We start from the raw sequence: 22,646 nt of genomic DNA, 5'->3' as shown, positions 1-22,646 counted from the left end.
AACATTATTCAATTTTTATTGCACTCAAACACTTAAATGTTCACAAGCATATCATTTCTTTTCAATTTTTTTCCAGTTTGTCAGACAAGCATTTGCTCGACTAAAGGTATATTTTTCCTGACTATTACCGTGTACGATTGCTCAGCATAATTACATAATGTTTGAATAAAAAATATTTAAGTTATTTATTTGTATATTTTCTTTGTTTAATGAATTACAATTTTAGATGTTTTCATATGGAGGTGGTCATATGATTCGTAGAAGAGATAGGGGCAATCTTTGTAAATAAATATCATGGCCTGGAACAATTTGAAAATAAGTATTCTGGCCTCCACTCACTAGAAAATATAACGAGACTGTTCTACTATACAATATTATGAAAAAAATATATCTAGCCGTATAACACTTGCAATTATTTTTTTTTGATTCAAGAAGTGTTGAAAATGAATGATTTGCCCCAACCAAAACTGCTAGCACCTCATCCTGAGTATCCAAAGATCATACGCTTTATGCATTACAGTAAAAAAGAAACAAAAAATCAATTTTATTATAAGTTTAATCTGAATCTTGTAACGATTTCTTTACCTAAATTGTCCCTGTCACATGCATGCATTGACAGTTTCACAACACTGTGTATTCAATTAAACAAACTAATTTGTATGGATGACTGTCTCATTGGCAAGTATACCACATCTCACTTAAAAGTGAACTTACTGTTAACTTTGAACTAATACTATTTAGAATTCGAAAGATCAGGGTCAATTACAAGATGGATTGTTCTACAGACCTCAACTTTTAGCTGTAGTAATATTGATTTTCTCTTCAAACAACTGTTACTTCGATTGATGTGAATTTATATATATGCTCAAATAATACTAACCAACCCAAATATCAGGTCCAGAGTTTATTTTTGCTGGTGAACATAAATCACGAAATTCTGCACGCGTAGCCCTTTCAACTGTAATGTAATTGTTAATTGCAAGTATTTACAATTGAAAACCGCCAGTAAAGGAAAATATTTATTTCCATGGTCAAGCTTAGATCAAATAATCTAAGTGACTTTCATCCCTTTCCTCTCCTTAAAGGGACAAAAATTTAAAAAAAAAATTGTGTGAATTTCAAAATAGTGGATGACTATCTAACATAATCAAAATTATATATTTATATTTTTAAATATGTATAGAAAATCCAAAGTTTACCTACTATTTAATTAGAATTATATGGTAAATAAACCTTAAAATTCGGCAGATCACAGTTTATTAAACGAAACGTGATTCTAATAACCTCAACATTTATTTATTTCATGATTTATCCAACTACGTGTTTAATTTTGTTAAGTATTGTTTTCTTTTGTTTAATTGATCACAACAAGTATGAATATTGCTCTTGTGTACCAAAGCGAAGTGTACTAAATATCTTGATCTTGAGTACCGAATTGAAAGTCCTGAACATACTGATCGTGAATAATTAAGCCAAACGTACTTAATATGTTGATATTGAGTACCGAACTGAACGTCCTGAACATACTGATCGTGAATAATTAAGCGAAGCGTACTTAATATGTTGATATTGAGTACCGAATTGAACGTCCTAAATATACTGATGGTGAATAACAAAGTGAAGGGTACTTGATATGAGTCAGTGCCCAAGAAGGACTAAACAGATGCAAATCGTAAAGGAGAAAAATAATGTAAATGACTGATAAAAACAATTATTTTTTAAATAGTTCTTTTCTGAATAAAAATAAGACTGTTACACGTTTTCAATAGCTATTGGTAAAAATCAAAACCTTAAAAAATGAACTTTTACATAAAACTATGCATAAATTTCCAAATATATGAACATGTTTATTATTCGAAACGGATGTAAATTTGAATAATTTCATAAAGATTTATGATAATATTAACAGCTGGTTTTAGATAATTCTTATGTTTTTAAATTTTTAACATTCCTGATTTTAAATAGTTTAACATGCTGATTTGCATGATTTCATATAGTGGTTTCAATAACTACAGTACCTGAACCGATCCGTGCAACAAAAATTGCGATCGGTCATCTGTCACCGATCAGTTTCCGGTCAGTCATCGATCCGTCAAACCGATCAATTAAACCGGTGATCGCATAGCGTGACCACAAAGCGGTTACTGTATTTTACGGTTTTTATTGTCTTCTTTGTCAATTTTACAAATATTTACATGATGTAATAGAGTTAAACATCAACTTATACTTTTATTTTACATTTCGTTTATTTCAAGCAGATCTTACGTCATTTTACATAACAAAACTGCGATCAGATCGGTCACCGGTCATCGGTCATCGATCCGTCAGCGATCAATCAGTCAACGGTCATCGATTCGTCAAATGTTTACTTCTGCAAGTAATAGTTTTGAGAGGCAGATCCAGAGAATATTAAATAACGACCGATTTTACTTTCATTATATAAGATCAGAAATCTTTTTTGATCTTTAAAAGGTAAGAAGATATCATTAAGTATAATATAAGCCGTACAATTGTTTTGACAGTACATAATTTTTGATAATACATTGTAGTTGGTATGAATGATATACTAGTTAATGCCAATCTACAGAAGATTAATATATTAACAGATCCATTGCTGATAGACTGTTCCACTCTGAACAAGTGATGTGTACGTTTAGGAGATAGTGTGGAGTAATGCCATTTTGTATATTGTAATACATTTGTAATTTTCTCTTATTTCGCCTGTCAGACAAATTTTCTTAGCTTTTTGTCGTATGAATATCTGCATTTCATAAATAATGGAAGACCTGTTACTATCCTCGCGGCTGCTAATTATATTTTTTTTCTAATTGATAAGAATGAATGAAACCGCATTTATCCACACATCACTTGCATATTCTAAGATGGGGCGTATAAAGACAAGTTAAAACTTATCGAGATTTTTCGTGAGGCCATACTGAATGCTAATATGACGGGCGAGGTCCTATAACTAAATTCAGTCAATATAAAAATCAATACGCAATGATACCTTTATTATTCTACGACACATTTTAACTATTATTTATGAAACGTAAAATGCCCAGTCGTTTTGGGGAAAAGTAGACTTAACTAGACATGATTTACCCTATACGTTTGTTTGACTTGAGAATAAGATTCCACCGTAATCATAATGACCTTTATAACCTCCAAGGTCACCTCTAAGGTTTACAGATCTGTTATACATGCAGCTCATAAAGAGTGAAAGATCAGTTATTAGCATTAAATTTATCGTGACACGATAAAAGGATGCAGACAGAATTTTTTATGTTTTCTTTTCTTTTACATCATTGGCCTCAACCAAATTACATACACTTATGTAACCTTACAAAATTGTACAGTTTTCATCGAGTGCTTACATTTCTACAAATCAATAACTGATTGCAAAACTTTCCAAAGTACACGGGAAGTTTGAAGATAAGGCTAATAATTTGCTTACAAAACCCAGGCCAATACTGAAAAAAGATGTATTGAACTTGAAGATTTTCGTATTTGCCTTATAGAATGAAATGATATATTTAGTAGTTTTTATTATTCCAATTGAATAATAATGCACTATATTCATCTCTATAACTTTATACATAAAAAGAGTGTTATTGCACTTTCTATTTTTCCTAATTCCTTTTTACCTGCATGTAAGCCACATATATGGTTTTTAGGCGGATGAACCAATAAAAATTGGATCAGTGCTAATATGATTTCTTGTCTGAAAAAGTACACCAAAACACGAAAAATCATTTAGACGAGAGAATATCTTGAGAAACAATAGGTGTTATGATACAAAGTTAAAATGTTCAAGCAGAGACGAGGGGTACGAATCCCCATTAAAATCGAGGATAAATTTATGTTCTACATAGAGTGTAAAAATGGGAACTTATCTCACATAAATGGTAGATGTTCCTTAAGGTTTAATAATGCTTCGGAAATTTTGATTGCTATTAAATTTTGTTTTTTCCTTATATTTGTCACATGTTTCAGTCTTTGCCATCGTCTTTCTTTAAATTTAACTTTATAGGCAAGTCTGGTTATGTGTGACAAATAATCAATAATGATTTGCATAAAAGGGTAAATCACCTTTGAAGCCACATATTTTGACTTGTGCAATAATTAATTAATCGCCTTGACTCAGTTATAATTTTAAAATCTCCTGACATATGTGGTAAAATGGTATTTTTGGTATGTATGTAAATTTAAAGGTTTATTTGTGCATTTTCATTTCGTTAATTATTTTATACTTCAGTACAGATTATATTAGTATCGTACTATCCTATATTTGTTTATTCAAGATATATTTGTACTGGGAGTAGATTCAGGTAGTTCAGGTATTTCAGGTTCGCTCATGTGTGATATTGGTCAGGTGTTTTAGGTATTGAGTTTTACTGGTTTGAGTTCATATTGTGACTATTCGGCGACAATCTTGTGAGAGGGAATTGAATATTCGATATGACATTGTTACAGGAGAATTGTTGAATTTTGTATTCTGACTCAATATTTATTCTCAGGTTAGTGTTTCATTTCTTGGCTAATTGTTCTAATTGTCTAGCTCTAAATTTCACGAATGTAACGTAAGTATAGGAATGAATGGCTTTGAGCAGATGTGCAATCGGAGTGAGTAACTGACGAGCGCTAGTTAATAAATAGATTTTTAACACAATTTATTTTGAAGAAAAACAAATACAATTTAAAGGGTAAAATGTCTAAATCCTGATTCCCTAAAATATGTGAGAACGTACACTTCATTGGTAAAGTGCTAAATATCTAAACTATAATCATTTATAAATATTATGTAAGTTTTGTTTCCTGCAATACTATTTCTGATAAAGGTATTTATGGTTTTCACATTGTACTGTAGGTACGACTGTGTGACACCTGTATATATAGGACGTATAAAAAGGCTTTGTACAAACTTACAAGGTATACTGTAATTGCTAAGTTATTTTAACAGAATTATTGTATTTTATATTTTCTATATGCTTAAGCTGCGTAGTATATAAGCAATTCGGATAATGTAAATTCTGGAACAGTGCATAATTGATTTAGTAGTTTATCTGTATTTGTGCGAATCAGAGTCTCAGCAAAACATACTATATTCATTTTTGCAGTGCAGATACATCATTACTTACAAGACACAAATAGTTATTTCCTTTTTAATGTAGTGCCCTTTTTTAAGCGAACTCTGTTATGCGCTTTAAGGTGTGAATACTTTTAGGTGTTATTATTTATAATGTTGTACCTTTCCATATATGTAGCTTATTGTCATTATAATATTACAGGGTGTTTTTTTCTTTCCTGTACGTTCAAAATTGACGGAAAGTGTACAAACTAATAAATGTTGTTATAGTAAGCAGTTCATTTGGTGTTTTGCCTAGTGTCCCAACCGTACTACACATATTTCAAATTCGGAAGCATTTCTTATACATCCAGTTTCTCAAGAAAAAGTTATTTGTGGAATATAATCAAAATAGTAATCAAGGGAACCAAAGAAAATATTTCAAAAACAATGTAATCCGGGGAAAAGACCTGACATAAAAAAAACAGACAACAGACACAAACACAAACACAACAAAGAGCGTGAAATGACCAAAATAATACGCAAAAAGCAATTTAATACAATGAGCAACTCGAACTCCACTGAAAACTGGGAGCATTGACCAGGTCCACCGGGGTAGAGTAAGCGTCCTCTGCTTTTCTAGAACCTATATGATATGAGGTCTGCGTACTTACTTCTAGCTCTTGCTTAACGTTTTGAGTTGTGATTTCAAAACTCTGTACACAGGTGCTGAGTGGGATGTTGCACAGATTACAGGAAAGTTCTGAAGACAATGCGGAATGAAAAGTCTTAGTGTTTGGCGTTTAGTTTAGTCAAAAGTTGTCCTTTACTATCCATCTCTAAATGTAGGTCAAGATATGAGCCTGACTTAACAGTGTCTGCATTATTCTTTATCTCAAGTTCTTTGGGATAGTTGCCATGTATCAAATCAAGCAATGATTGTTTAACGATAATACGTCATCTATATAGCGGAAACTGAGATAAATGGATATGGCTAAACAATATCTTCTGCAATCAATAAGATTATTATTGAGGGAAAATCAAGGGAACCAGGATTCGAAATGTAATCAACGAATAAATAGTTAAAACACACACAAAAAGAACCTTACCTTACCCAAATAAGACGTACAAATAAATAAGAGCAACTCGGACTACAGTAAAATCTTTCTTGGAGCATAAATAAGGTGCAACGGCATAATAAGCTTCCTTTTCTTTTCAAAAAGTACCTGAAAAGTAGCTCTTAAAATTAAATGTCCAGGTTGATGAAAGAGGAAAAAAGCAACATATGACACGGTTAACAAATCAGTCTTACAATAACATAACAATGAAGGTTCAAATTTGAATCAAATAATTTTAAGTAGATTTCGGACAAATACACAGTCCGTCATATTGACATCAAGCAAATAACTTATTTTCGGTAGGATAAGCGTTCTATTCTTTTTTTGAGATCCCGAAAGTAAATAATAAAATACAGATTGGTCTTCGGATTTCATTACGTTCTACATCGGAAATTTCGGAAAGAAAAATGAAACTAAAACGAGACCTTAAAACCCTATACACTAGTTACTGGATTGAATTTCGAACTTCGAATCGAATGTTCTGAAGTATATTGTAAATTTTTGTTAATTGGTTTATATAAAATACTAGAAAATACTGACATGTTATAGGTATATATTTAAAATTTATATATTCAGTTTTGTATGGGATGTTTTGTAAAGGAGTACAAGTTATATTACAAATGTTTTTGAGTACAACCTTTTGTTGTTGGTGTCGGTGCTACGTCCAGTTTAATTAAGTAATTGCTACATTTAGCCAAATATATTGAGCGGACGCTCTTCCATTCCATACTGTAGTCACAGGCGTTATAACAAATTTGTAAAAACAATGTAACATGTAAATCAGCATATGGAATTGATGTAAAAATGTGAAAATTATCAATACTTTATTCAAATGTACGACAGTTGAGGGAAAAATTATTTTCCAGTCGATTTGTATTGTGCACGATGGTTCCACCAGTGTTGATGATAGTGTCTCCCAGGTCCGTACCTATACCGAGGTTTCTGGTAGCTGTGTCCCTCGATCATGATTTGCACACTATCTTTCTCTTTACAACCCTTTTTACAACATATGCCGTCATCTGATTGGTTTGTTTCACATCCGGTACAAGGGCGAGCAGACGAGGATTTGCTTGGGCAGTTTTTAGGAACGTTGCAAGGCATCACTGTTAAAAAATTTGTTTACACAATTACTTGACATTTAAACAATAACAATGAAAGAAATATTAGAAAACTTGCAATGTCTACCAGTAACGTATACATATTCAAAATACAGAATTTTCTTTTCCAAATTCTACGTATAATTGTATCAAATGAAATTTTTGAAATATCAAATAAATGTGTATCATTACACAGTACAAATGGAAAAAAGTACTTACTTGTAAATTTGTTATCTACAACAACAATAATGAAATGTAGCCATTAACGAAATACACTGATAACGTTAAAAATTCTAATACATATTTCCTACAGTTTCTTATAAGAAAGAGTAATCAAGGAAACCAAGATTCTAGCAGAAATCAAAAGAGAGTAATTCAGGGACAAAGATCAAACAAGGATAACAGATATACACAACAAAGAACATTAAGTAACTAAAATAATACATACAAAGTAACAAAAGCAAATGAGCAATTCGGACCAGGTTCACCGGTAGGGTAAGTGTCCTCTGCTTTTCTAGAACCTGTATAATATGAGGTTTTCTCCATACGTCACATTTACACACACATACCAAACCATGCAATGCTTTAAAGCGCATTTTCAGTTAGTTATACATAGTCTTTAATCTATGTTAATAACGACCAAATTACAAGTGTAGCAAAATTTTTTTTTTTTTTAAATTATCAATATGTCTTTTTGTATGTACCATTAACATCCCTTTTAACTTTATAAAGAAAGTTGAATGAGATATATCTTGAAACTGCAATTGTTATTGATCTGAATCTACATATAATAAAATAATACTTACCAACCCAAACTTCCGGTTCAGAGTTTACTTTCTCGGGTGAACATAGGTCACAAAATTCTGGAGGCGTAGCGCTTTCAACTACAATCAATGGGGATATGTTAATTTTAGGTATCTACAATTGAAATATAATTGATAATATTGAATACTCTTTTCTTCCCATGTACAATCTTAGATCAAATGATATAAATGATTGTTAAATTTTCTTTCTTACATCAATTACTAAAATATGTTAAAGAATATCTTTGTCATTAAAATTGTATTGTTACTATTATACTATATATTATCACTAATGAATTACATGAACTACATTACTTAAGAAATAAGTGCAGTTTGTTAAATAGTAATTAGGGGAACCAAAAATTCTAGCGTTAATCGAAAGAATGTAATCTAGGGAATAGACATGGAAAATAGACAAACATCATTATGTAATTTTCGAACGTACCAAACGGGGATTGAAAGAGCACAAGTGCATCCTCTCCGACATTGTTCCAGGTTATACATCTATATTTGAACTTTCCATTGGTACCAGGCTGCCTTTTTAATATATAAAACCAGAAATACAAATATTTAAGGCAAAATGAAACCAATTAGTAAAAATTCTCATGATCCCAACATCCCCCCGGCCACTTAAAAAGACAAGAACAAACAAGACGGGGCAGGAATTTCAAAATCAAGATTTTTTTTCTCGTCAGTTGCTAGAATTGAGATACTATAACACAAAGATTTTTCATTTCTTGGTGACTAAAACATGTCTCTTCTCTGAAAGCGATGTGACTATAGTTTTAGAACATATCTATACTTCAAATAGCTAACATTTGCAAACAAATAACTTCCCCACACCATCAGCCCTATATCTTTGTTAAAGTATGATGAGAATCTACCATTTAAGTTTCCTTGGCCTTAAATGGCTTAACAAGGTAGACATAGGGTAAGGGACATAACTCTTACAAATCATTTGACGTTTGTATAAAGAATTTTACATCAATCTCATACATGTATAAGCATCAAAATAACTTGCATTTTAGTTCATTCTATTTCAAATGAAAGATTTATAGGCTTTAATTAAATCGAACATGATGCAAACATATAACTGATTTCGATAGTTTTGTTCCTTACCCCAAGTCTACTTCCTTAAGAATTAATCAATTAAACAGTAAGACCAAATACTCAGTTTCTCATTAAAACAAAATTGCAGAATACATCTAAGTATACTACTAAAAGTTACCCATAAGAAATCGACCGGTTTAAACTTTCGGAATTTAGATTATAAAAAAATACAATTTTCAAATTTACACACATATCATGATTAAATTTTCAACCGAAATTGCTCCATACCTTTGAATCATATACTGTCCGTTTCTCTCCAAACACGTGATGACAAAAGAAGAAGTTGGTGAGTTTATTGCAAATTCATAGGCATTTGTGGATACAGCCTTTGCTTTCATGACGTCGTTATAAAATGTTCTGTGTTGCCAGTTACATGGCCAGCTACATAACGCAGTTACTGAAATTTGTGAAAGAATTTCTTGATATCTTATAAAATTCGAAAATAATATTTTTTATTATACAAGCATTCATGATTTATTTTTCTTAAACAGGAAAATGATTAAATACTAGTTATATCAAAATAAGAAGAATTTGCCGTTTACATTTCCAAAATCTTTATAAAAGTACGCTGAGAAATGTCTGCTAAGTTACAAACTACCTTACCTTCAATTTCTGGGAGACAAAGCAGAGACAAAATAAATAAGAACATAATTTTGCTGATTTCTGATACAGATCATACATCAGCCCTTCCTCTTATATACAAACATTATTCAATTTTTATTGCACTCAAACACTTAAATGTTCACAAGCATATCATTTCTTTTCAATTTTTTTCCAGTTTGTCAGACAAGCATTTGCTCGACTAAAGGTATATTTTTCCTGACTATTACCGTGTACGATTGCTCAGCATAATTACATAATGTTTGAATAAAAAATATTCAAGTTATTTATTTGTATATTTTCTTTGTTTAATGAATTACAATTTTAGATGTTTTCATATGGAGGTGGTCATATGATTCGTAGAAGAGATAGGGGCAATCTTTGTAAATAAATATCATGGCCTGGAACAATTTGAAAATAAGTATTCTGGCCTCCACTCACTAGAAAATATAACGAGACTGTTCTACTATACAATATTATGAAAAAAAATATATCTAGCCGTATAACACTTGCAATTATTTTTTTTTTTTTTGATTCAAGAAGTGTTGAAAATGAATGATTTGCCCCAACCAAAATTGCTAGCACCTCATCCTGAGTATCCAAAGATCATACGCTTTATGCATTACAGTAAAAAAGAAACAAAAAATCAATTTTATTATAAGTTTAATCTGAATCTTGTAACGATTTCTTTACCTAAATTGTCCCTGTCACATGCATGCATTGACAGTTTCACAACACTGTGTATTCAATTAAACAAACTAATTTGTATGGATGACTGTCTCATTGGCAAGTATACCACATCTCACTTAAAAGTGAACTTACTGTTAACTTTGAACTAATACTATTTAGAATTCGAAAGATCAGGGTCAATTACAAGATGGATTGTTCTACAGACCTCAACTTTTAGCTGTAGTAATATTGATTTTCTCTTCAAACAACTGTTACTTCGATTGATGTGAATTTATATATATGCTCAAATAATACTAACCAACCCAAATATCAGGTCCAGAGTTTACTTTTGCGGGTGAACATAAATCACGAAATTCTGCACGCGTAGCCCTTTCAACTGTAATGTAATTGTTAATTGTAAATATTTACAATTGAAAACCGCCAGTAAAGGAAAATCTTTATTTCCATGGTCAAGCTTAGATCAAATAATCTAAGTGACTTTCATCCCTTTCCTCTCCTTAAAGGGACAAAAATTTAAAAAAAAAATTGGTGTGAATTTCAAAATAGTGGATGACTATCTAACATAATCAAAATTATATATTTATATTTTTAAATATGTATAGAAAATCCAAAGTTTACCTACTATTTAATTAGAATTATATGGTAAATAAACCTTAAAATTCGGCAGATCATAGTTTATTAAACGAAACGTGATTCTAATAACCTCAACATTTATTTATTTCATGATTTATCCAACTACGTGTTTAATTTTGTTAAGTATTGTTTTCTTTTGTTTAATTGATCACAACAAGTATGAATATTGCTCTTGTGTACCAAAGCGAAGTGTACTAAATATCTTGATCTTGAGTACCGAATTGAACGTCCTGAACATACTGATCGTGAATAATTAAGCCAAACGTACTTAATATGTTGATATTGAGTACCGAACTGAACGTTCTGAACATACTGATCGTGAATAATTAAGCGAAGCGTACTTAATATGTTGATATTGAGTACCGAATTGAACGTCCTAAATATACTGATGGTGAATAACAAAGTGAAGGGTACTTGATATGAGTCAATGCCCAAGAAGGACTAAACAGATGCAAATGGTAAAGGAGAAAAATAATGTAAATGACTGATAAAAACAATTGTTTTTTAAATAGTTCTTTTCTGAATAAAAATAAGACTGTTACACGTTTTCAATAGCTATTGGTAAAAAGCACAACCTGTGAACTTTTACATAAAACTATGCATAAATTTCCAAATATATGGACATGTTTATTATTCGAAACGGATGTAAATTTGAATAATTTCATAAAGATTTATGATAATATTAACAGCTGGTTTTAGATAATTCTTATGTTTTTAAATTTTTAACATTCCTGATTTTAAATAATTTAACATGCTGATTTGCATGATTTCATATAGTGGTTTCAATAACTACAGTACCTGAACCGATCCGTGCAACAAAAATTGCGATCGGTCATCTGTCACCGATCAGTTTCCGGTCAGTCATCGATCCGTCAAACCGATCAATTAAACCGGTGATCGCATAGCGTGACCACAAAGCGGTTACTGTATTTTACGGTTTTTATTGTCTTCTTTGTCAATTTTACAAATATTTACATGATGTGATAGATTTAAACATCAACTTATACTTTTATTTTACATTTCGTTTATTTCAAGCAGATCTTACGTCATTTTACATAACAAAACTGCGATCAGATCGGTCACCGGTCATCGGTCATCGATCCTCAGCGATCAATCAGTCAACGGTCATCGATTCGTCAAATGTTTGTACATTCAAGTGTTTACTTCTGCAATTAATAGTTTTGGGGGGCAGATCCAGAGAATATGAAATAACAATTCTAAATGCATTCCAGTTTGTATATTTGCTTTTTGCGCCAAAATGCTGCACAAAATGTACAAATATTTCAATAACGGAGAACTTCGAACCCCTTAAACCCTCATCATAGACCTGCTTATGGTTTAAACACAGAAAAAAGAGTAATTGAATGTTAAATATAGGGCATCTGTGGTATAGTTTACAAAACAACTATTTGTTAATTTCACAAAAGTGATAGGACGCAAGTTTTACCGAGTTATGAAGTTTTCGAAAACCAGTAATATACAAAACATACATTGAAACATTAAGTACATGCATTTAGTAATCATGAATATTAAAAAAATACATTTTAGAAATATATTTATTAACAGGACAATAAAAAAGAAAAACAACACAACATTGAAAACAAATAATTATAAACTTTTTCTGTGCACGACCGATTTTACTTTCATTATATAAGATCAGAAATCTTTTTTGATCTTTAAAAGGTAAGAAGATATCATTAAGTATAATATAAGCCGTACAATTGTTTTGACAGTACATAATTTTTGATAATACGTTGTAGTTGGTATGAATGATATACTAGTTAATGCCAATCTACAGAAGATTAGTATATTAACAGATCCATTGCTGATAGACTGTTCCACTCTGAACAAGTGATGTGTACGTTTAGGAGATAGTGTGGAGTAATGCCATTTTGTATATTGTAATACATTTGTAATTTTCTCTTATTTCGCCTGTCAGACAAATTTTCTTAGCTTTTTGTCGTATGAATATCTGCATTTCATAAATAATGGAAGACCTGTTACTATCCTCGCGGCTGCTAATTATATTTTTTTTCTAATTGATAAGAATGAATGAAACCGCATTTATCCACACATCACTTGCATATTCTAAGATGGGGCGTATAAAGACAAGTTAAAACTTATCGAGATTTTTCGTGAGGCCATACTGAATGCTAATATGACGGGCGAGGTCCTATAACTAAATTCAATCAATATAAAAATCAATACGCAATGATACCTTTATTATTCTACGACACATTTTAACTATTATTTATGAAACGTAAAATGCCCAGTCATTTTGGGGAAAAGTAGACTTAACTAGACATGATTTACCCTATACGTTTGTTTGACTTGAGAGTAAGATTCCACCGTAATCATAATGACCTTTATAACCTCCAAGGTCACCTCTAAGGTTTACAGATCTGTTATACATGCAGCTCATAAAGAGTGAAAGATCAGTTATTAGCATTAAATTTATCGTGACACGATAAAAGGATGCAGACAGAATTTTTTATGTTTTCTTTTCTTTTATATCATTGGCTTCAACCAAATTACATACACTTATGTAACCTTACAAAATTGTACAGTTTTCATCGAGTGCTTACATTTCTACAAATCAATAACTGATTGCAAAACTTTCCAAAGTACAAGGGGAGTTTGAAGATAAGGCTAATAATTTGCTTACAAAACCCAGGCCAATACTGAAAAAAGATGTATTGAACTTGAAGATTTTCGTATTTGCCTTATAGAATGAAATGATATATTTAGTAGTTTTTATTATTCCAATTGAATAATAATGCACTATATTCATCTCTATAACTTTATACATAAAAAGAGTGTTATTGCACTTTCTATTTTTCCTAATTCCTTTTTACCTGCATGTAAGCCACATATATGGTTTTTAGGCGGATGAACCAATAAAAATTGGATCAGTGCTAATATGATTTCTTGTCTGAAAAAGTACATCAAAACACGAAAAATCATTTAGACGAGAGAATATCTTGAGAAACAATAGGTGTTATGACACAAAGTTAAAATGTTCAAGCAGAGACGAGGGGTACGAATCCCCATTAAAATCGAGGATAAATTTATGTTCTACATAGAGTGTAAAAATGGGAACTTATCTCACATAAATGGTAGATGTTCCTTAAGGTTTAATTCTGCTTCGGAAATTTTGATTGCTATTAAATTTTGTTTTTTCCTTATATTTGTCACATGTTTCAGTCTTTGCCATCGTCTTTCTTTAAATTTAACTTTATAAGCAAGTCTGGTTATGTGTGACAAATAATCAATAATGATTTGCATAAAAGGGTAATTCACCTTTGAAGCCACATATTTTGACTTGTGCAATAATTAATTAATCGCCTTGACTCAGTTATAATTTTAAAATCTCCTGACATATGTGGTAAAATGGTATTTTTGGTATGTATGTAAATTTAAAGGTTTATTTGTGCATTTTCATTTCGTTAATTATTTTATACTTCAGTACAGATTATATTAGTATCGTACTATCCTATATTTGTTTATTCAAGATATATTTGTACTGGGAGTAGATTCAGGTAGTTCAGGTATTTCAGGTTCGCTCATGTGTGATATTGGTCAGGTGTTTTAGGTATTGAGTTTTACTGGTTTGAGTTCATATTGTGACTATTCGGCGACAATCTTGTGAGAGGGAATTGAATATTCGATATGCCATTGTTACAGGAGAATTGTTGAATTTTGTATTCTGACTCAATATTTATTCTCAGGTTAGTGTTTCATTTCTTGGCTAATTGTTCTAATTGTCTAGCTCTAAATTTCACGATTATAACGTAAGTATAGGAATGAATGGCTTTGAGCAGATGTGCAATCGGAGTGAGTAACTGACGAGCGCTAGTTAATAAATAGATTTTTAACACAATTTATTTTGAAGAAAAACAAATACAATTTAAAGGGTAAAATGTCTAAATCCTGATTCACTAAAATATGTGAGAACGTACACTTCATTGGTAAAGTGCTAAATATCTAAACTATAATCATTTATAAATATTATGTAAGTTTTGTTTCCCGCAATACTATTTCTGATAAAGGTATTTATGGTTTTCATATTGTACTGTAGGTACGACTGTGTGACACCTGTATATATAGGACGTATAAAAAGGCTTTGTACAAACTTACAAGGTATACTGTAATTGCTAAGTTATTTTAACAGAATTATTGTATTTTATATTTTCTATATGCTTAAGCTGCGTAGTATATAAGCAATTCGGATAATGTAAATTCTGGAACAGTGCATAATTGATTTAGTAGTTTATCTGTATTTGTGCGAATCAGAGTCTCAGCAAAACATACTATATTCATTTTTGCAGTGCAGATACATCATTACTTACAAGACACAAATAGTTATTTCCTTTTTAAATGTAGTGCCCTTTTTTAAGCGAACTCTGTTATGCGCTTTAAGGTGTGAATACTTTTAGGTGTTATTATTTATAATGTTGTACCTTTCCATATATGTAGCTTATTGTCATTATAATATTACAGGGTGTTTATTTCTTTCCTGTACGTTCAAAATTGACGGAAAGTGTACAAACTAATAAATGTTGTTATAGTAAGCAGTTCATTTGGTGTTTTGCCTAGTGTCCCAACCGTACTACACATATTTCAAATTCGGAAGCATTTCTTACACATCCAGTTTCTCAAGAAAAAGTTATTTGTGGAATATAATCAAAATAGTAATCAAGGGAACCAAAGAAAATATTTCAAAAACAATGTAATCCGGGGAAAAGACCTGACATAAAAAAAAACAGACAACAGACACAAACACAAACACAACAAAGAGCGTGAAATGACCAAAATAATACGCAAAAAGCAATTTAATACAATGAGCAACTCGAACTCCACTGAAAACTGGGAACATTGACCAGGTCCACCGGGGTAGAGTAAGCGTCCTCTGCTTTTCTAGAACCTATATGATATGAGGTCTGCGTACTTACTTCTAGCTCTTGCTTAACGTTTTGAGTTGTGATTTCAAAACTCTGTACACAGGTGCTGAGTGGGATGTTGCACAGATTACAGGAAAGTTCTGAAGACAATGCGGAATGAAAAGTCTTCGTGTTTGGCGTTTAGTTTAGTCAAAAGTTTTCCTTTACTATCCATCTCTAAATGTAGGTCAAGATATGAGCCTGACTTAACAGTGTCTGCATTATTCTTTATCTCAAGTTCTTTGGGATAGCTGCCATGTATCAAATCAAGCAATGATTGTTTAACGATAATACGTCATCTATATAGCGGAAACTGAGATAAATGGATATGGCTAAACAATGTTTTCTGCAATCAATAAGATTATTATTGAGGGGAAATCAAGGGAACCAGGATTCGAAATGTAATCAACGAATAAATAGTTAAAACACACACAAAAAGAACCTTAACTTACCCAAATAAGACGTACAAATAAATAAGAGCAACTCGGACTACAGTAAAATCTTTCTTGGAGCATAAATAAGGTGCAACGGCATAATAAGCTTCCTTTTCTTTTCAAAAAGTACCTGAAAAGTAGCTCTTAAAATTAAATGTCCAGGTTGATGAAAGAGGAAAAAAGCAACATATGACACGGTTAACAAATCAGTCCTACAATAACATAACAATGAAGGTTCAAATTTGAATCAAATAATTTTAAGTAGATTTCGGACAAATACACAATCCGTCATATTGACATCAAGCAAATAACTTATTTTCGGTAGGATAAGCGTTCTATTCTTTTTTGAGATCCCGAAAGTAAATAATAAAATACAGATTGGTCTTCGGATTTCATTACGTTCTACATCGGAAATTTCGGAAAGAAAAATGAAACGAAAACGAGACCTTAAAACCCTATACACTGGTTACTGGATTGAATTTCGAACTTCGAATCGAATGTTCTGAAGTATAGTGTAAATTTTTGTTAATTGGTTTATATAAAATACTAGGAAATACTGACATGTTATAGGTATATATTTAAAATTTATATATTCAGTTTTGTATGGGATGTTTTGTAAAGGAGTACAAGTTATATTACAAATGTTTTTGAGTACAACCTTTTGTTGTTGGTGTCGGTGCTACGTCCAGTTTAATTAAGTAATTGCTACATTTAGCCAAATATATTGAGCGGACGCTCTTCCATTCCATACTGTAGTCACAGGCTTTATAACAAATTTGTAAAAACAATGTAACATGTAAATCAGCATATGGAATTGATGTAAAAATGTGAAAATTATCAATACTTTATTCAAATGTACGACAGTTGAGGGAAAAATTATTTTCCAGTCGATTTGTATTGTGCACGATGGTTCCACCAGTGTTGATGATAGTGTCTCCCAGGTCCGTACCTATACCGAGGTTTCTGGTAGCTGTGTCCCTCGATCATGATTTGCACACTATCTTTCTCTTTACAACCCTTTTTACAACATATGCCGTCATCTGATTGGTTTGTTTCACATCCGGTACAAGGGCGAGCAGACGAGGATTTGCTTGGGCAGTTTTTAGGAACGTTGCAAGGCATCACTGTTAAAACATTTGTTTACACAATTACTTGACATTTAAACAATAACAATGAAAGAAATACTAGAAAACTTGCAATGTCTACCAGTAACGTATACATATTCAAAATACAGAATTTTCTTTTCCAAATTCTACGTATAATTGTATCAAAAGATATTTTTTAAATATCAAATAAATGTGTATCATTACACAGTACAAATGGAAAAAAGTACTTACTTGTAAATTTGTTATCTACAACAACAATAATGAAATGTAGCCATTAACGAAATACAATGATAACGTTAAAAATTCTAATACATCTTTCCTACAGTTTATTATAAGAAAGAGTAATCAAGGAAACCAAGATTCTAGCAGAAATCAAAAGAGAGTAATCCAGGGACAAAGATCAAACAAGGAAAACAGATATACACAACAAAGAACATTAAGTAACTAAAATAATACATACAAAGTAACAAAAGCAAATGAGCAATTCGGACCAGGTTCACCGGTAGGGTAGGTGTCCTCTGCTTTTCTAGAACCTGTATAATATGAGGTTTTCTCCATACGTCACATTTACACACACACACCAAACCATGCAATGCTTTAAAGCGCATTTTCAGTTAGTTATACATAGTCTTTAATCTATGTTAATAACGACCAAATTACAAGTGTAACAAATTTTTTTTTTTTTTTAAATTATCAATATGTCTTTTTGTATGTACCATTAACATCCCTTTTAACTTTATAAAGAAAGTTGAATGAGATATATCTTGAAACTGCAATTGTTATTGATCTGAATCTACATATAATAAAATAATACTTACCAACCCAAACTTCCGGTTCAGAGTTTACTTTCTCGGGTGAACATAGGTCACAAAATTCTGGAGGCGTAGCGCTTTCAACTACAATCAATGGGGATATGTTAATTTTAGGTATCTACAATTGAAATATAATTGATAATATTGAATACTCTTTTCTTTCCATGTACAATCTTAGATCAAATGATATAAATGATTGTTAAATTTTCTTTCTTACATCAATTACTAAAATATGTTAAAGAATATCTTTGTCATAAAAATTGTATTGTTACTATTATACTATATATTATCACTAATGAATTACATGAACTACATTACTTAAGAAATAAGTGCAGTTTGTTAAATAGTAATTAGGGGAACCAAAATTCTAGCGTTAATCGAAAGAATGTAATCCAGGGAATAGACATGGAAAATAGACAAACATCATTATGTAATTTTCGAACGTACCAAACGGCGATTGAAAGAGCACAAGTGCATCCTCTCCGACATTGTTCCAGGTTATACATCTATATTTGAACTTTCCATTGGTACCAGGCTGCCTTTTTAATATATAAACCAGAAATACAAATATTTAAGGCCAAATGAAACCAATTAGTAAAAATTCTCATGGTCCCAACATCCCCCCGGCCACTTAAAAAGACGAGAACAAACAAGACGGGGCAGGAATTTCAAAATCAAGATTTTTTTTCTCGTCAGTTGCTAGAATTGAGATACTATAACACACAGATTTTTCATTTCTTGGTGACTAAAAACATGTCTCTTCTCTGAAAGCGATGTGACTATAGTTTTAGAACATATCTATACTTCAAATAGCTAACATTTGCAAACAAATAACTTCCCCACACCATCAGCCCTATATCTTTGTTAAAGTATGATGAGAATCTACCATTTAAGTTTCCTTGGCCTTAAATGGCTTAACAAGGTAGACATAGGGTAAGGGACATAACTCTTACAAATCATTTGACGTTTGTATAAAGAATTTTACATCAATCTCATACATGTATAAGCATCAAAATAACTTGCATTTTAGTTCATTCTATTTCAAATGAAAGATTTATAGGCTTTAATTAAATCGAACATGATGCAAACATATAACTGATTTCGATAGTTTTGTTCCTTACCCCAAGTCTACTTCCTTAAGAATTAATCAATTAAACAGTAAGACCAAATACTCTGTTTCTCATTAAAACAAAATTGCAGAATACATCTAAGTATACTACTAAAAGTTACCCATAAGAAATCGACCGGTTTAAACTTTCGGAATTTAGATTATAAAAAAATACAATTTTCAAATTTACACACATATCATGATTAAATTTTCAACCGAAATTGCTCCATACCTTTGAATCATATACTGTCCGTTTCTCTCCAAACACGTGATGACAAAAGAAGAAGCTGGTGAGTTTATTGCAAATTCATAGGCATTTGTGGATACAGCCTTTGCTTTCATGACGTCATTATAAAATGTTCTGTGTTGCCAGTTACATGGCCAGCTACATAACGCAGTTACTGAAATTTGTGAAAGAATTTCTTGATATCTTATAAAATTCGAAAATAATATTTTTTATTATACAAGCATTCATGATTTATTTTTCTTAAACAGGAAAATGATTAAATACTAGTTATATCAAAATAAGAAGAATTTGCCGTTTACATTTCCAAAATCTTTATAAAAGTAGGCTAAGAAATGTCTGCTAAGTTACAAACTACCTTACCTTCAATTTCTGGGAGACAAAGCAGAGACAAAATAAATAAGAACATAATTTTGCTGATTTCTGATACAGATCATACATCAGCCCTTCCTCTTATATACAAACATTATTCAATTTTTATTGCACTCAAACCCTTAAATGTTCACAAGCATATCATTTCTTTTCAATTTTTTTCCAGTTTGTCAGACAAGCATTTGCTCGACTAAAGGTATATTTTTCCTGACTATTACCGTGTACGATTGCTCAGCATAATTAAATAATGTTTGAATAAAAAATATTTAAGTTATTTATTTGTATATTTTCTTTGTTTAATGAATTACAATTTTAGTTGTTTTCATATGGAGGTGGTCATATGATTCGTAGAAGAGATAGGGGCAATCTTTGTAAATAAATATCATGGCCTGGAACAATTTGAAAATAAGTATTCTGGCCTCCACTCACTAGAAAATATAACGAGATTGTTCTACTATACAATATTATGAAAAAAAAATATATCTAGCCGTATAACACTTGCAATTATTTTTTTTTTGATTCAAGAAGTGTTGAAAATGAATGATTTGCCCCAACCAAAACTGCTAGCACCTCATCCTGAGTATCCAAAGATCATACGCTTTATGCATTACAGTAAAAAAGAAACAAAAAATCAATTTTATTATAAGTTTAATCTGAATCTTGTAACGATTTCTTTACCTAAATTGTCCCTGTCACATGCATGCATTGACAGTTTCACAACACTGTGTATTCAATTAAACAAACTAATTTGTATGGATGACTGTCTCATTGGCAAGTATACCACATCTCACTTAAAAGTGAACTTACTGTTAACTTTGAACTAATACTATTTAGAATTCGAAAGATCAGGGTCAATTACAAGATGGATTGTTCTACAGACCTCAACTTTTAGCTGTAGTAATATTGATTTTCTCTTCAAACAACTGTTACTTCGATTGATGTGAATTTATATATATGCTCAAATAATACTAACCAACCCAAATATCAGGTCCAGAGTTTACTTTTGCGGGTGAACATAAATCACGAAATTCTGCACGCGTAGCCCTTTCAACTGTAATGTAATTGTTAATTGTAAGTATTTACAATTGAAAACCGCCAGTAAAAGAAAATCTTTATTTCCATGGTCAAGCTTAGATCAAATAATCTAAGTGACTTTCATCCCTTTCCTCTCCTTAAAGGGACAAAAATTTAAAAAAAAAATTGGTGTGAATTTCAAAATAGTGGATGACTATCTAACATAATCAAAATTATATATTTATATTTTTAAATATGTATAGAAAATCCAAAGTTTACCTACTATTTAATTAGAATTATATGGTAAATAAACCTTAAAATTCGGCAGATCATAGTTTATTAAACGAAACGTGATTCTAATAACCTCAACATTTATTTATTTCATGATTTATCCAACTACGTGTTTAATTTTGTTAAGTATTGTTTTCTTTTGTTTAATTGATCACAACAAGTATGAATATTGCTCTTGTGTACCAAAGCGAAGTGTACTAAATATCTTGATCTTGAGTACCGAATTGAACGTCCTGAACATACTGATCGTGAATAATTAAGCCAAACGTACTTAATATGTTGATATTGAGTACCGAACTGAACGTCCTGAACATACTGATCGTGAATAATTAAGCGAAGCGTACTTAATATGTTGATATTGAGTACCGAATTGAACGTCCTAAATATACTGATGGTGAATAACAAAGTGAAGGGTACTTGATATGAGTCAATGCCCAAGAAGGACTAAACAGATGCAAATCGTAAAGGAGAAAAATAATGTAAATGACTGATAAAAACAATTGTTTTTTAAATAGTTCTTTTCTGAATAAAAATAAGACTGTTACACGTTTTCAATAGCTATTGGTAAAAAGCACAACCTTAAAAAATGAACTTTTACATAAAACTATGCATAAATTTCCAAATATATGGACATGTTTATTATTCGAAACGGATGTAAATTTGAATAATTTCATAAATATTTATGATAATATTAACAGCTGGTTTTAGATAATTCTTATGTTTTTAAATTTTTAACATTCCTGATTTTAAATAGTTTAACATGCTGATTTGCATGATTTCATATAGTGGTTTCAATAACTACAGTACCTGAACCGATCCGTGCAACAAAAATTGCGATCGGTCATCTGTCACCGATCAGTTTCCGGTCAGTCATCGATCCGTCAAACCGATCAATTAAACCGGTGATCGCATAGCGTGACCACAAAGCGGTTACTGTATTTTACGGTTTTTATTGTCTTCTTTGTCAATTTTACAAATATTTACATGATGTAATAGATTTAAACATCAACTTATACTTTTATTTTACATTTCGTTTATTTCAAGCAGATCTTACGTCATTTTACATAACAAAACTGCGATCAGATCGGTCAACGGTCATCGGTCATCGATCCGTCAGCGATCAATCAGTCAACGGTCATCGATTCGTCAAATGTTTGTACATTGAAGTGTACAAATATTTCAATAACGGAGAACTTCGAACCCCTTAAA

General features: G+C 31.1%; 2 protein-coding genes across 2 annotated transcripts; both read right to left on the bottom strand.

Moving 5' to 3' along the window:
- Positions 1–7,961: 7,961 nt before the first annotated feature.
- Positions 7,962–9,895, bottom strand: LOC148602809 (uncharacterized). The gene is made up of 4 exons (XM_088553323.1): positions 9,797–9,895; positions 9,422–9,590; positions 8,529–8,620; positions 7,962–8,164 (listed from the first exon to the last, which is right to left on the bottom strand). Exons 1-4 carry the CDS (start codon positions 9,840–9,842, stop codon positions 7,962–7,964), a joined length of 510 nt encoding a protein of 169 aa, XP_088409449.1. The 5' UTR covers positions 9,843–9,895.
- Positions 9,896–17,320: 7,425 nt separating this feature from the next.
- On the bottom strand, positions 17,321–20,222 carry LOC148602808 (uncharacterized). The gene is made up of 5 exons (XM_088553321.1): positions 20,124–20,222; positions 19,749–19,917; positions 18,856–18,947; positions 18,308–18,492; positions 17,321–17,618 (listed from the first exon to the last, which is right to left on the bottom strand). Exons 1-5 carry the CDS (start codon positions 20,167–20,169, stop codon positions 17,367–17,369), a joined length of 744 nt encoding a protein of 247 aa, XP_088409447.1. The 5' UTR covers positions 20,170–20,222; the 3' UTR covers positions 17,321–17,366.
- Between the last annotated feature and the right edge of the window lie 2,424 nt (positions 20,223–22,646).

This window comes from Perna viridis, chromosome 11 (assembly GCF_037379345.1).
Source record: "Perna viridis isolate PV_CMFRI_1.1 ecotype Kerala chromosome 11, ASM3737934v1, whole genome shotgun sequence".
Lineage (NCBI taxonomy): Eukaryota > Metazoa > Mollusca > Bivalvia > Mytilida > Mytilidae > Perna > Perna viridis.
This window is presented reverse-complemented; position numbering and strand designations above follow the sequence as displayed.

What these genes read in the sequence shown, in the direction of transcription:
- LOC148602809 (XM_088553323.1), bottom strand. Translation starts at nt 9,842, where the DNA reads ATGTTCTTATTTATTTTGTCTCTGCTTTGTCTCCCAGAAATTGAAG. An exon ending in TTGTCTCCCAGAAATTGAAG is followed by an intron (nt 9,591 to 9,796) that starts GTAAGGTAGTTT and finishes CACAAATTTCAG; the next exon opens with TAACTGCGTTATGTAGCTGG. An exon ending in GGACAGTATATGATTCAAAG is followed by an intron (nt 8,621 to 9,421) that starts GTATGGAGCAAT and finishes TATATTAAAAAG; the next exon opens with GCAGCCTGGTACCAATGGAA.
- LOC148602808 (XM_088553321.1), bottom strand. Translation starts at nt 20,169, where the DNA reads ATGTTCTTATTTATTTTGTCTCTGCTTTGTCTCCCAGAAATTGAAG. An exon ending in GGACAGTATATGATTCAAAG is followed by an intron (nt 18,948 to 19,748) that starts GTATGGAGCAAT and finishes TATATTAAAAAG; the next exon opens with GCAGCCTGGTACCAATGGAA. An exon ending in GCTCTTTCAATCGCCGTTTG is followed by an intron (nt 18,493 to 18,855) that starts GTACGTTCGAAA and finishes CATTGATTGTAG; the next exon opens with TTGAAAGCGCTACGCCTCCA.